The following is a 13,618-nucleotide window of genomic DNA, read 5'->3' as shown; positions in this document are numbered from 1 at the left end:
GTCCCGCAGCGATTAAGATCGTGAAGAAGATAAAGGACGTGACGTCTCTTCTGGGCGGCACCGCCTCCTTCGAGCTCAGCCTGTCTCACGACGGCATCCCGGTGCGATGGATCTTCAACGGCTCGGAGCTGAAGACCAGCGAGAAGGTCCAGATCCTGTCGGAGAGGAAAGCTCACAAGCTGGTTCTGCAGCACGTGGACCAGAGCCTCGCCGGGGAGTACAGCGCCGTGGTGGGACACCTGCAGTGCAGCGCCACGCTCACCGTGGAGGGTAACTGTTGTTGCTATAGTAACAGAGTTGAATCACCTGCAGCGCCGCGTATGGCCTCTTTACGGTAGAGATCAAGGAGGCAAATGACCTCATGGTGCAGTTCTTCTGCTGCTCGCTGCAAACGGAAAGGCACCGAGTGAGTGCCCTGCAGGCTCTGCACGCACGGCAAACCGCCAATCACAACCTCCCTCGATCAGATCACAGCTAACCGAGCTAGCTCAGCTCGTTGCTATGGTAACTAACGATCCAGACGTCCGTGACTAAAATCCTTCATCCGGTTAAATATCGTTAAAAAAAGACCAATTGTAGCATTACAGTTCAAGATGGTTTGCGGACAAAAAAAACGGTCTTGTCTTCAATTCCTGTATTTTTTCATATCGCAATGTCAGTTTTCCCGATATGGTGCCGTAGAGACACAGACGTCTGAGTGTGATGGCACCTAGCCTCTGAAGAGCGCCATAAAGTACCTCTTCTCTTCTAGCCCTGCGTGTCACCTAGCCTCTGAAGAGCGCCATAAAGTACCTCTTCTCTTCTAGCCCTGCGTGTCACCTAGCCTCTGAAGAGTGCCATAAAGTACCTCTTCTCTTCTAGCCCTGCGTGTCACCTAGCCTCTGAAGAGCGCCATAAAGTACCTCTTCTCTTTTAGCCCTGCGTGTCACCTAGCCTCTGAAGAGCGCCATAAAGTACCTCTTCTCTTTTAGCCCTGCGTGTCACCTAGCCTCTGAAGAGCGCCATAAAGTACCTCTTCTCTTTTAGCCCTGCGTGTCACCTAGCCTCTGAAGAGTGCCATAAAGTACCTCTTCTCTTCTCTTCTCTTTTAGCCCTGCGTGTCACCTAGCCTCTGAAGAGCGCCATAAAGTACCTCTTCTCTTTTAGCCCTGCGTGTCACCTAGCCTCTGAAGAGCGCCATAAAGTACCTCTTCTCTTCTCTTCTCTTCTAGCCCTGCGTGTCACCTAGCCTCTGAAGAGTGCCATAAAGTACCTCTTCTCTTCTAGCCCTGCGTGTCACCTAGCCTCTGAAGAGTGCCATAAAGTACCTCTTCTCTTCTCTTCTCTTTTAGCCCTGCGTGTCACCAAGCCTCTGAAGAGCGTCTCGGTGCCGGAGACGCACACGGCGTCCTTCGAGTGTGAGGTCTCTCACTTCAACGTGCCGTCCACCTGGCTGAAGAACGGCGTGGACATCGAGATGAGCGACAAGTTCAGGATCGTGGTCCAGGGGAAACTCCACCAGCTGAAGATCACCAACACGAGCCGCGAAGACGCCACCGAGTACACGTTCGTGTGTGGGAACGACCGAGTGTCCGCCAAGCTCACCGTCACCCGTAAGACTCTTATTCAATCTAAAGAAATCAATGGAGTCTGAGGAGAGAGAGGCTGGAAGCTCAGTCAGAATGTACCGTCACCCTTAACAACGGAAGAGGACGAGCGAGACACGTAATGTTGGAGATCTGAAGAAAATAAATTCAGTTTTGAGAAAAAAAAGTCAGAAATCTAAGAAAAAAAATCTGAATTCTGAAGTTTTGGGAAAATTGTATTTATTAAAAAAATATGTATTTTTCAGAATTCTTTGGAGCAAACTGATTATTGAGATTTTCAGGAAAAAAATAAATGTTTTAACTTTTAATTTGCTTGAGATAAAACAAGTCTGAATTTTGCCATTTTTGAGAAGAAAGTATAAAAAATCTAAATTTTCAGAAAATAATAATTCTGCCTTTTTTTCACAGAATTCTGAAAAAAACCTTTTTTTCTGAAAGTCAAATAAATCTCACTGTTTTCTGAAAATGTCAGAAAAAACTTATATTTCTTTAAATAAAAATGTTCCCAAAAATCTCAGAATTCAGATTTCTTTTCTTAGATTTCTGACTTCTTTCTCAAAACTCAAATTATTTTAAATTTTTGGTCAGATCTCAAAACGTTTCCACTTGTGGCCCTCATCCTCTTCCGTACGTAAGACATTCAAATCACTCAACATATAAAACATCAGGAAGTGCTTTCTCACGGGGTCTAAACATCCTTAGGTTTCTGTGTGCATGATGTCATCATGATGTCACAGCGTCCCCATGGTGTGACTAGAGAGGACACACAGCCACCAGTACAGATAATAACGGAGGACAGATCATTTAGCTGAGGCTTTTACCCAGAGCGACTTACAATAAGTGCGTTCGACCTAAAAGACACAAGCTTGAAGAAAACAGAATCATAAAGTACATCAGGTTTCATAGAGCCAGGCATTTCAAGTGCTCCTCAGCTGGCTTTAGAGGAGCCAGCCCTTTGTTAGTCTATAAGAGCTTTGTTAGCAGTTCTATCCTCGAGGTGGAGTCGAAGGAGATGAGCTTCAGTCTGGAAGGTGTGTGAGCGTTCTGCCGTCCTGATGGGGAGCTCAGTCCACCATCTGGAGCCAGGACAGCAACAGACCAGGTGGCAGATGAGTGCAGGGTGTGGATCTCTCCCTCTCAACAGAATAACCAGAAAGTATTGAATAGAAAATACATGTTTCCCAAACTCTTGTGAGTGAGGAGACTGCGCCAAACACGAGGCCTTTCCATCCCTTTAAATCCACGTGGGGGGCCCAGTCCCTCACTGACGTATCCTGAGAATACTGACTGTGTCCCTCGTGTTTTAAAGTCTTCCCGAGTTAATGAATCCCCCCCCTTAGTAGATATCTTCAGAAGTACTAAGTGTCCCCCCCCCCTTAGTAGATATCTTCAGAAGTACTAAGTGTCCCCCCCCCCCCCTTAGTAGATATCTTCAGAAGTACTAAGTGTCCCCCCCCTTAGTAGATATCTTCAGAAGTACTAAGTGTCCCCCCCCCCCCCCTTAGTAGATATCTTCAGAAGTACTAAGTGTCCCCCCCCTTAGTAGATATCTTCAGAAGTACTAAGTGTCCCCCCCCCACTTAGTAGATATCTTCAGAAGTACTAAGTGTCCCCCCCCTTAGTAGATATCTTCAGAAGTACTAAGTGTCCCCCCCCTTAGTAGATATCTTCAGAAGTACTAAGTGTCCCCCCCCGCAGTAGATATATATAAAGAAGTACTAAGTGTGTCCCCCCCCTTAGTAGATATCTTCAGAAGTACTAGGTGTCCCCCCCCCTTAGTAGATATCTTCAGAAGTACTAAGTGTCCCCCCCCTTAGTAGATATCTTCAGAAGTACTAAGTGTCCCCCCCCAGCAGATATATCTTCAGAAGTACTAAGTGTCCCCCCCCCCCCCTTAGTAGATATCTTCAGAAGTACTAAGTGTGTGTGTCCCCCCTTAGTAGATATCTTCAGAAGTACTAAGTGTGTGTGTCCCCCCCCCCTTAGTGGATATCTTCAGAAGTACTAAGTGTCCCCCCCCGCAGCAGATATATATAAAGAAGTACTAAGTGTGTGTCCCCCCCCTTAGTAGATATCTTCAGAAGTACTAAGTGTCCCCCCCCGCAGCAGATATATATAAAGAAGTACTAAGTGTCCCCCCCCCGCAGCAGATATATATAAAGAAGTACTAAGTGTCCCCCCCCTTAGTAGATATCTTCAGAAGTACTAAGTGTGTCCCCCCCCCCTTAGTGGATATCTTCAGAAGTACTAAGTGTCCCCCCCCGCAGCAGATATATATAAAGAAGTACTAAGTGTCCCCCCCCCGCAGCAGATATATATAAAGAAGTACTAAGTGTCCCCCCCCTTAGTAGATATCTTCAGAAGTACTAAGTGTCCCCCCCCGCAGCAGATATATATATAAAGAAGTACTAAGTGTCCCCCCCCCCTGCAGCGGTGCTCATCACCTCCATGCTGAAGGACCTGCGGGCTCAGGAGAGAGACTCCATCACCCTGGAGGTGACGGTGAACCAGGAGAACGTGAGCTACAAGTGGCTGAAGAACGGCGTGGAGGTGAAGTCGTCTGAGCGCGTCTCAGTGAGGAGCCGGCAGCTCTCGCACTCCCTGAACATCAGGAACGTGCACTTTGGAGACGGAGGAGAGTACAGCTTCGTGTCCGGGTCCGCCTCCTGCTCCTCAAGCCTCTACGTGGAGGGTGAGTCCGGGGCAGGGCTGCTAGGGTGGGGGTACAGAGAGGGGGTACAGAGAGGGGTGTATAGAGAGGGGGTACAGAGTGGGGGTATAGAGTGGGGGTATAGAGAGGGGGTATGGAGAGGGGGTACAGAGTGGGGGTATAGAGTGGGGGTATAGAGAGGGGTTATCGAGAGGGGGTATAGAGAGGGGGTACAGAGAGGGGGTACAGAGAGGGGGTACAGAGAGGGGTGTATAGAGTGGGGGTATAGAGTGGGGTTATAGAGTAGGGGTGCAGAGAGGGGGTACAGAGAGGGGGTATAGAGTGGGGGTATAGAGTGGGGTTATAGAGTAGGGGTGCAGAGAGGGGGTACAGAGAGGGGGGTATAGAGAGGGGGTATAGAGTGGGGGTATAGAGAGGGGTTATAGAGTGGGGGTATAGAGAGGGGTTATAGAGTGGGGGTACAGAGAGGGGGTATAGAGTGGGGTTATAGAGTAGGGGTGCAGAGAGGGGGTACAGAGAGGGGGGTATAGAGAGGGGGTATAGAAAGGGGGTATAGAGTGGAGGTATAGAGTGGGGGTATAGAGTGGGGGTACGGAGAGGGGGTACGGAGTGGGGGTACAGAGAGGGGGTACGGAGTGGGGGTACGGAGAGGGGGTACGGAGTGGGGGTACGGAGAGGGGGTACGGAGAGGGGGTACGGAGTGGGGGTACGGAGAGGGGGTACGGAGAGGGGGTACAGAGAGGGGGTACAGAGAGGGGGTACGGAGTGGGGCTACGGAGTGGGGTATAGAGTGGGGGTACGGAGAGGGGGTACGGAGAGGGGGTACGGAGTGGGGCTACGGAGTGGGGTATAGAGTGGGGGTACGGAGAGGGGGTACGGAGAGGGGGTACGGAGTGGGGCTACGGAGTGGGGTATAGAGAGAAGAGATGGAAGAAAACTGAGATTCTCTGATACCAAAGAAGTGGTTAGTCATTAGGTGGAGCGCAAAGAGACCACGGACGCCCCGGGGATCAGGCAGAGGAGGGCTATGAGACTCACACACCAACAACTCTGAGCTTGAAGTCGTTATTTAGTTAAAAACTTCGTTTATTATCAATCAGGGAGAAAAGAGAGCAATGGAGTCTAACGAGGAAGCTGAGCCCCGGGATGCGTTTAACAGAGACATGTGTTCAGGGTGTGTCACGGCTCGGCAAACCAGTACGAACCCAAAAGCACGACTCGACAAACAAATAAAAGTCTTTACTGAAACAATAGTGACGCTGTGAGCTCTCCGTAGAGGCACAGGTTTCGATAACAAAAACACTCTTACGAGGAAAAGGTTAACATAGTGTCAAAAGTCAAAAAGATAAAGTAAATTCCAAAACCTCGGTTCTTAGCTCTTAGCAGAACACATGGACTTCACGCTGGCAGGCACATGGGACGAACTGGCAACAAGACAAGGGAGACAGAATCTATATATAGGCAGCAGGGGCGGTTCTAGACCAATTTGACTGGGGGGCCAGTTATTTTCTGAGGGGGGCCCAATACATGCAGGACGAAAAAGAGAACTGGACAGTATGAATAATTGCGCATAAGAAAACAATGCAATACAGTTATTGGTATTTGTTTCAGTGCACTTATTTATTTCAGATAGATCTTATAGTTATTACTAAATTACTATTACTAAAAAACTTTTCATTGTTAGGGGGGCCACAGGGGGGTCAGAGGTCAGTGTTAGGGGGCACTGTCCCCCCCTGCCCCCCCTAGAACCGCCCCTGATAGGCAGGACACACAGGGAGGAAGTGACGTAATCTGCAACAAGAAGGAAAGGTTACTACAAAATAAAACAGGATACAAGACTGAACTTAAAACATGAACTTAACAGATGTTAGGAGATATACCAGGTGTACATCTCAGGAGGGTAAAGGTGGATCTGCAAATGGCTGAGGACGGGGGGCTTCATAGTCTAATGATGGGATGTGTAGCTGATGAGCATTTAAGGGCGGATCAGAATGTTCAAACATAGAATAGAACATTTAGATAAATAAATGAAACAACAGATAAAACATCATCATCATAATAATACTAGTGTAGCATTGATGTAATGGTGAACCCTCCTGTGTCTCAGCTCGAGTGATCGAGTTCACCAAGAAGATCAAAGACATAAAGGTCACGGAGAAGAAGAAGGCCGTGTTCGAGTGTGAGATCTCCGAGCCCAACGTGCAGGTCGTCTGGATGAAGAACGGCCAGGAGCTGGAGCAGGAGGGCAGGTGAGAGAGAGCGAGAGGTAACGTGATGCATCCTGACCTCCGACACGGGGCGCGTTGCTAACCCGAGTCTCCGTGGTGCCTTCAGGTTCTCCGTGACGGCGGAGAAGTTCGTCCACCGGCTGATGATCCAGTCGGTCAGGATGTCGGACGCCGGAGAGTTCTCTGTGGTCGCCGGGTCGAGCGTCTCCAGAGCCCAGCTGGTGGTGGAGGGGAGAGACGTCCGAATCTCTGACCCCCCCGAGAGGGTCATCACGGTGAGGGGGGGCACTCATTCATGAGAGCCTCTAAGAGAAGGGGGAAACTCTCGGGACCAGAGAGGGGGTCTCAGAGATAGATAATCATTTCCACCATTTACAAGATGACAGCCGTAGATTCAGGAGTACAATAAGGGCTTTTCTGAGGATGAAGTGGGACATTCACCAGAACATCTATTTGGGGTTCTGTTCATCAAGTTTTACGAGTATTTGAGCATTTCTTTGAGATTCTAGCAGAATAAAAACAGAAATAAGCGAAAATAACAAAAGAACAACCGAATAAAGGAACGATAATGTGAAAGCATCTGAGAGCAGAACTGCTCCTGGAAAGAACAGCACGGCTTTACTTGGATCCGAAGCAGGAAATAAATCCCGTCTGATCCCGTCTGCAGGTTCTGGAGAAGCAGCGCGCCACCTTCGAGCTGGAGGTGAACGAGGACGAGGTGGAGGGCCGCTGGCTGAGGAACGGCGTGGAGATCCAGTTCTCTGTGGAGCAGCGCTTCACCTACGTCTGCATCCGGAGGACTCACCGCCTCACCGTGACGGAGACCTTCCGGAGCGACGCGGGCGAGTACACCTTCATCGCCGGGAAGAACCGGACCACCATGAGCCTCCGCGTCAACCGTGAGTCCAGCAGGAGAACATTTCACTGTATCATGATCAGGGGTACATCCTGTACAAGTACACACATCCTGTACTCGGGTACAAGTACACACATCCTGTATTCAGGTACAAGTACACACATCCTGTACTCAGGTACAAGGTCACACATCCTGTACTCAGGTACAAGTACACACATCCTGTACTCAGGTACAAGTACACACATCCTTTACTCAAGGAGAAGTACACACATCCTTTACGTAAGGAGAAGTACACACATCCTGTACTCAGGTACAAGTACACACATCCTTTACTCAAGTAGAAGTACACACATCCTTTACGTAAGGAGAAGTACACACATCCTGTACTCAGGTACAAGTACACACATCCTTTACTCAAGCAGAAGTACACACATCCTTTACTCAAGGAGAAGTACACACATCCTGTACTCAGGTACAAGTACACACATCCTGTAATCAAGGAGAAGTACACACATCCTTTACTCAAGGAGAAGTACACACATCCTTTACTCAAGGAGAAGTACACACATCCTTTACTCAAGCAGAAGTACACACATCCTGGTCCTACAGGTATTTGTGTTCAACATGTAAGAAGTAGAAAGTACAGGTATTTGAGTTCAACTTGTGAGAAGTAGAAAGTACAGGTATTTGAGTTCAACTTGTGAGAAGTAGAAAGTACAGGTATTTGAGTTCAACATGAGAGAAGTAGAAAGTACAGGTATTTGGGTTCAACATGTGAGAAGTAGAAAGTACAGGTATTTGTGTTCAACATGTAAGAAGTAGAAAGTACAGGTATTTGTGTTCAACATGAGAGAAGTAGAAAGTACAGGTATTTGAGTTCAACATGTAAGAAGTAGAAAGTACAGGTATTTGTGTTCAACATGAGAGAAGTAGAAAGTACAGGTATTTGAGTTCAACTTGTGAGAAGTGGAAAGTACAGGTATTTGAGTTCAACACGAGAGAAGTAGAAAGTACAGGTATTTGGGTTCAACATGTGAGAAGTAGAAAGTACAGGTATTTGTGTTCAACATGTAAGAAGTAGAAAGTACAGGTATTTGAGTTCAACATGAGAGAAGTAGAAAGTACAGGTATTTGAGTTCAACATGAGAGAAGTAGAAAGTACAGGTATTTGGGTTCAACATGTAAGAAGTAGAAAGTACAGGTATTTGAGTTCAACATGAGAGAAGTAGAAAGTACAGGTATTTGAGTTCAACATGTAAGAAGTAGAAAGTTCAGGTATTTGGGTTCAACATGTAAGAAGTAGAAAGTACAGGTATTTGAGTTCAACATGAGAGAAGTAGAAAGTACAGGTATTTGAGTTCAACATGAGAGAAGTAGAAAGTACAGGTATTTGAGTTCAACATGAGAGAAGTAGAAAGTACAGGTATTTGAGTTCAACATGAGAGAAGTAGAAAGTACAGGTATTTGAGTTCAACATGAGAGAAGTAGAAAGTACAGGTATTTGAGTTCAACATGAGAGAAGTAGAAAGTACAGGTATTTGAGTTCAACATGAGAGAAGTAGAAAGTACAGGTATTTGAGTTCAACATGTAAGAAGTAGAAAGTACAGGTATTTGAGTTCAACATGTAAGAAGTAGAAAGTACAGGTATTTGTGTTCAACATGTGAGAAGTAGAAAGTACAGGTATTTGGGTTCAACATGTAAGAAGTAGAAAGTACAGGTATTTGAGTTCAACATGTAAGAAGTAGAAAGTACAGGTATTTGAGTTCAACATGTGAGAAGTAGAAAGTACAGGTATTTGAGTTCAACATGAGAGAAGTAGAAAGTACAGGTATTTGGGTTCAACATGTGAGAAGTAGAAAGTACAGGTATTTGAGTTCAACATGTAAGAAGTAGAAAGTACAGGTATTTGAGTTCAACATGTGAGAAGTAGAAAGTACAGGTATTTGTGTTCAACATGTAAGAAGTAGAAAGTACAGGTATTTCAGTTCAACATGTAAGAAGTAGAAAGTACAGGTATTTGAGTTCAACATGTGAGAAGTAGAAAGTACAGGTATTTGAGTTCAACATGAGAGAAGTAGAAAGTACAGGTATTTGTGTTCAACATGTGAGAAGTAGAAAGTACAGGTATTTGTGTTCAACATGTAAGAAGTAGAAAGTACAGGTATTTGGGTTCAACATGTAAGAATTAGAAAGTACAGGTATTTGGGTTCAACATGTAAGAAGTAGAAAGTACAGGTATTTGAGTTCAACTTGTGAGAAGTGGAAAGTACAGGTATTTGAGTTCAACACGAGAGAAGTAGAAAGTACAGGTATTTGGGTTCAACATGTGAGAAGTGGAAAGTACAGGTATTTGAGTTCAACACGAGAGAAGTAGAAAGTACAGGTATTTGAGTTCAACTTGTGAGAAGTGGAAAGTACAGGTATTTGAGTTCAACACGAGAGAAGTAGAAAGTACAGGTATTTGGGTTCAACATGTGAGAAGTAGAAAGTACAGGTATTTGTGTTCAACATGTAAGAAGTAGAAAGTACAGGTATTTGAGTTCAACATGAGAGAAATAGAAAGTACAGGTATTTGGGTTCAACATGTGAGAAGTAGAAAGTACAGGTATTTGTGTTCAACATGTAAGAAGTAGAAAGTACAGGTATTTGAGTTCAACATGAGAGAAGTAGAAAGTACAGGTATTTGAGTTCAACATGAGAGAAGTAGAAAGTACAGGTATTTGAGTTCAACATGTAAGAAGTAGAAAGTACAGGTATTTGAGTTCAACATGTAAGAAGTAGAAAGTACAGGTATTTGGGTTCAACATGTAAGAAGTAGAAAGTACAGGTATTTGGGTTCAACATGAGAGAAGTAGAAAGTACAGGTATTTGAGTTCAACATGTAAGAAGTAGAAAGTACAGGTATTTGAGTTCAACATGTAAGAAGTAGAAAGTACAGGTATTTGGGTTCAACATGAGAGAAGTAGAAAGTACAGGTATTTGAGTTCAACATGAGAGAAGTAGAAAGTACAGGTATTTGAGTTCAACATGTAAGAAGTAGAAAGTACAGGTATTTGGGTTCAACATGTAAGAAGTAGAAAGTACAGGTATTTGGGTTCAACATGAGAGAAGTAGAAAGTACAGGTATTTGAGTTCAACATGTAAGAAGTAGAAAGTACAGGTATTTGAGTTCAACATGTAAGAAGTAGAAAGTACAGGTATTTGAGTTCAACATGTGAGAAGTAGAAAGTACAGGTATTTGAGTTCAACATGAGAGAAGTAGAAAGTACAGGTATTTGGGTTCAACATGTGAGAAGTAGAAAGTACAGGTATTTGAGTTCAACATGTAAGAAGTAGAAAGTACAGGTATTTGAGTTCAACATGTGAGAAGTAGAAAGTACAGGTATTTGTGTTCAACATGTAAGAAGTAGAAAGTACAGGTATTTGTGTTCAACATGTAAGAAGTAGAAAGTACAGGTATTTGAGTTCAACATGAGAGAAGTAGAAAGTACAGGTATTTGTGTTCAACATGTGAGAAGTAGAAAGTACAGGTATTTGAGTTCAACACGAGAGAAGTAGAAAGTACAGGTATTTGGGTTCAACATGTGAGAAGTAGAAAGTACAGGTATTTGTGTTCAACATGTAAGAAGTAGAAAGTACAGGTATTTGAGTTCAACATGAGAGAAATAGAAAGTACAGGTATTTGGGTTCAACATGTGAGAAGTAGAAAGTACAGGTATTTGTGTTCAACATGTAAGAAGTAGAAAGTACAGGTATTTGTGTTCAACATGAGAGAAGTAGAAAGTACAGGTATTTGGGTTCAACATGTAAGAAGTAGAAAGTACAGGTATTTGAGTTCAACATGTAAGAAGTAGAAAGTACAGGTATTTGAGTTCAACATGAGAGAAGTAGAAAGTACAGGTATTTGAGTTCAACATGAGAGAAGTAGAAAGTACAGGTATTTGGGTTCAACATGTAAGAAGTAGAAAGTACAGGTATTTGTGTTCAACATGTAAGAAGTAGAAAGTACAGGTATTTGAGTTCAACATGTAAGAAGTAGAAAGTACAGGTATTTGAGTTCAACATGTAAGAAGTAGAAAGTACAGGTATTTGAGTTCAACATGTAAGAAGTAGAAAGTACAGGTATTTGAGTTCAACATGAGAGAAGTAGAAAGTACAGGTATTTGAGTTCAACATGTAAGAAGTCAAAGTAAAAAGTGGTCAGAAAAATAAGTAGTTGAGTAAAGTACTGATACCAGAAACATGTACTTAAGTACAGTAACAAAGTATTTGTACTCCATACTTCCCACTTAAAGAAGTCTCTTTGTTCCTGGCTCTGGAACTCCTGAATAATCCTCTGCGTTCCTCCTGCAGTCCCGGAGCCTCCTCAGATCCAGCGCCACATGGAGCCTCAGTCTGTGGAGGCGGGGAAGCCGGCCCGGTTCTCCGTGCAGGTGAGCGGGGTCCCGGCTCCGCAGGTGTCCTGGTTCAAGAACTCCCAGGCGCTGTCCGCAGGCTTCAAGTGTAAGTTCCTGCACGACGGCGCCGAGCACTCGCTGCTGCTCATCGAGGTGTTCCCCGAGGACGCCGCCGTGTACCACTGCGAGGCCAAGAACGAGCACGGAGCCGCCAGCAGCACGGCCGCGCTGCACGTGGAAGGTGAGGCGGGGGTGTCGTGTACAACATTCCCACAGATTAGAGATGTGTACAATTAAAGATACATTACAACGATATTCAGTTAAGTCACTTTTAAAGTAAGACATGAATTGAACTTATATCATATGTGGGTAGTGAAAGTGAAGTTAGGTGCAGGACACATGTTGACGCGTGTGTGTGTGTGTGTGTGTGTGTGTGTGTGTGTGTGTGTGTGTGTGTGTGTGTGTGTGTGTGTGTGTGTGTGTGTGTGTGTGTGTGTGTGTGTGTGTGTGTGTGTGTGTGTGTGTGTGTGTGTGTGTGTGTGTGTGTGTGTGTGTGTGTGTGTGTGTGTGTGTGTGTGTGTGTGTGTGTGTGTGTGTGTGTGTGTGTGTGTGTGTGTGCAGTGTCGGAGGTCGTGTCTCCGGACTCAGCAGCCACTGTGGCGCCCCCGGTGGTGATGAGCCCCATCAGCAGCACCTCCGCCCGCGAGGGAGAGCCGGCGCGCTTCCAGTGCCGAGTGCGAGGAGACGGTGAGCGAACCCGCGTCGCTAACGTCCTTAAAGCTTATGTTGTTGCTGAACGTTGTGTTGAACATCCCTGATATATCTGTGGAGGAGATTCTAGAGACGCTGATCAATGATTCCCGGACAAAGTTTGCGTTATATTTAATAAAGAAAGTGAATATAAAGTGAGATGGATGTGAAATGCAGGAACAGAGCAGCTTCCCCCTCAGAGGAGAGAGGCTCTGCCCACAGCTCACAGAACACCTCTCACTGGTCCCACCTCCTCATCCCATCGTTGAACTATGAACCCCCGTCCTCAGCCCCACCTTCACCCTGCTGCCTCTGTTGAACACATGTAGAACCAGGCGTACTGTTTAAAGGAGGCAATCGGAGCACATCATCTATATATATTATTTAAATCAGGGGTGTCAAACTCAATTTCATCGCGGGCCACATTAACATTATGGTTGCTCTCAAAGGGCCGGTTGTAACTATAAATATACATATATAAATATATAATATATATAATGTATTATATATTACATTATTGCCTCTGAATTTGATTATTATCGGATAGGATAATAACTTAGTAATTAACTACGTCTGAAAGCAGAAGTCCAGGGCAAATAATTGTGAGTCTCTTCAGTGCATGTCCCAAACGAGATGCATTGTGGGACATGTAGTTTATGGGCAACCTGCTTCTGTAAAGTGACATGTAACCGTATAATAAACGTATTATATTCTTTGCAAGCTCTTGCGGGCCACATGAAATGAAGTCGCGGGCCAGATTTGGCCCCCGGGCCTTGAGTTTGACACCCCTGATTTAAATGATGATATGAACATCTGACACAACAATAGCCTCACGAACGCTTTGGTTTCCGCAGACGTGAAGATCAGCTGGTTCCACGGCCAGAAGGAGATCAAGCAGTCGGACTTCTTCCGGATGTCTCAGTTTGACGACAGCTGTCAGCTGGAGATCTCCAGAGTCTACCCCGAGGACGAGGGCGAGTACAGCCTCCGGGCGACCAACGCAGCGGGGACGGTGTCCTGCAGCGCCGCGCTCAGCCTGGACGGTGAGTCTGGGACCAGGAGGGGTTCACTTGGAGAAGGAAGGGCTTAAAGGCCGACGGGTCAGAACAGGCGGTTCTGCCTCTGAGC

At 45.4% G+C, this 13,618-nt stretch overlaps 1 protein-coding gene across 1 annotated transcript in view; it reads left to right on the top strand.

Moving 5' to 3' along the window:
* The window catches only part of LOC117442744 (titin-like), a gene marked incomplete at its 5' end in the record, with an annotated part of 210,055 nt that overhangs the window by 16,952 nt on the left and 179,485 nt on the right, over positions 1 to 13,618 (top strand). Inside the window, 9 exon segments of the mRNA XM_071202478.1 lie at positions 10 to 270; positions 1,332 to 1,592; positions 4,018 to 4,278; positions 6,365 to 6,506; positions 6,592 to 6,760; positions 7,153 to 7,384; positions 11,697 to 11,981; positions 12,362 to 12,487; positions 13,345 to 13,533. Coding sequence (XP_071058579.1) covers positions 10 to 270; positions 1,332 to 1,592; positions 4,018 to 4,278; positions 6,365 to 6,506; positions 6,592 to 6,760; positions 7,153 to 7,384; positions 11,697 to 11,981; positions 12,362 to 12,487; positions 13,345 to 13,533 — 1,926 coding nt within the window.

This window comes from Pseudochaenichthys georgianus, unplaced genomic scaffold, assembly GCF_902827115.2.
Source record: "Pseudochaenichthys georgianus unplaced genomic scaffold, fPseGeo1.2 scaffold_465_arrow_ctg1, whole genome shotgun sequence".
Taxonomy (NCBI): Eukaryota; Metazoa; Chordata; class Actinopteri; order Perciformes; family Channichthyidae; genus Pseudochaenichthys; species Pseudochaenichthys georgianus.
This window is presented reverse-complemented; position numbering and strand designations above follow the sequence as displayed.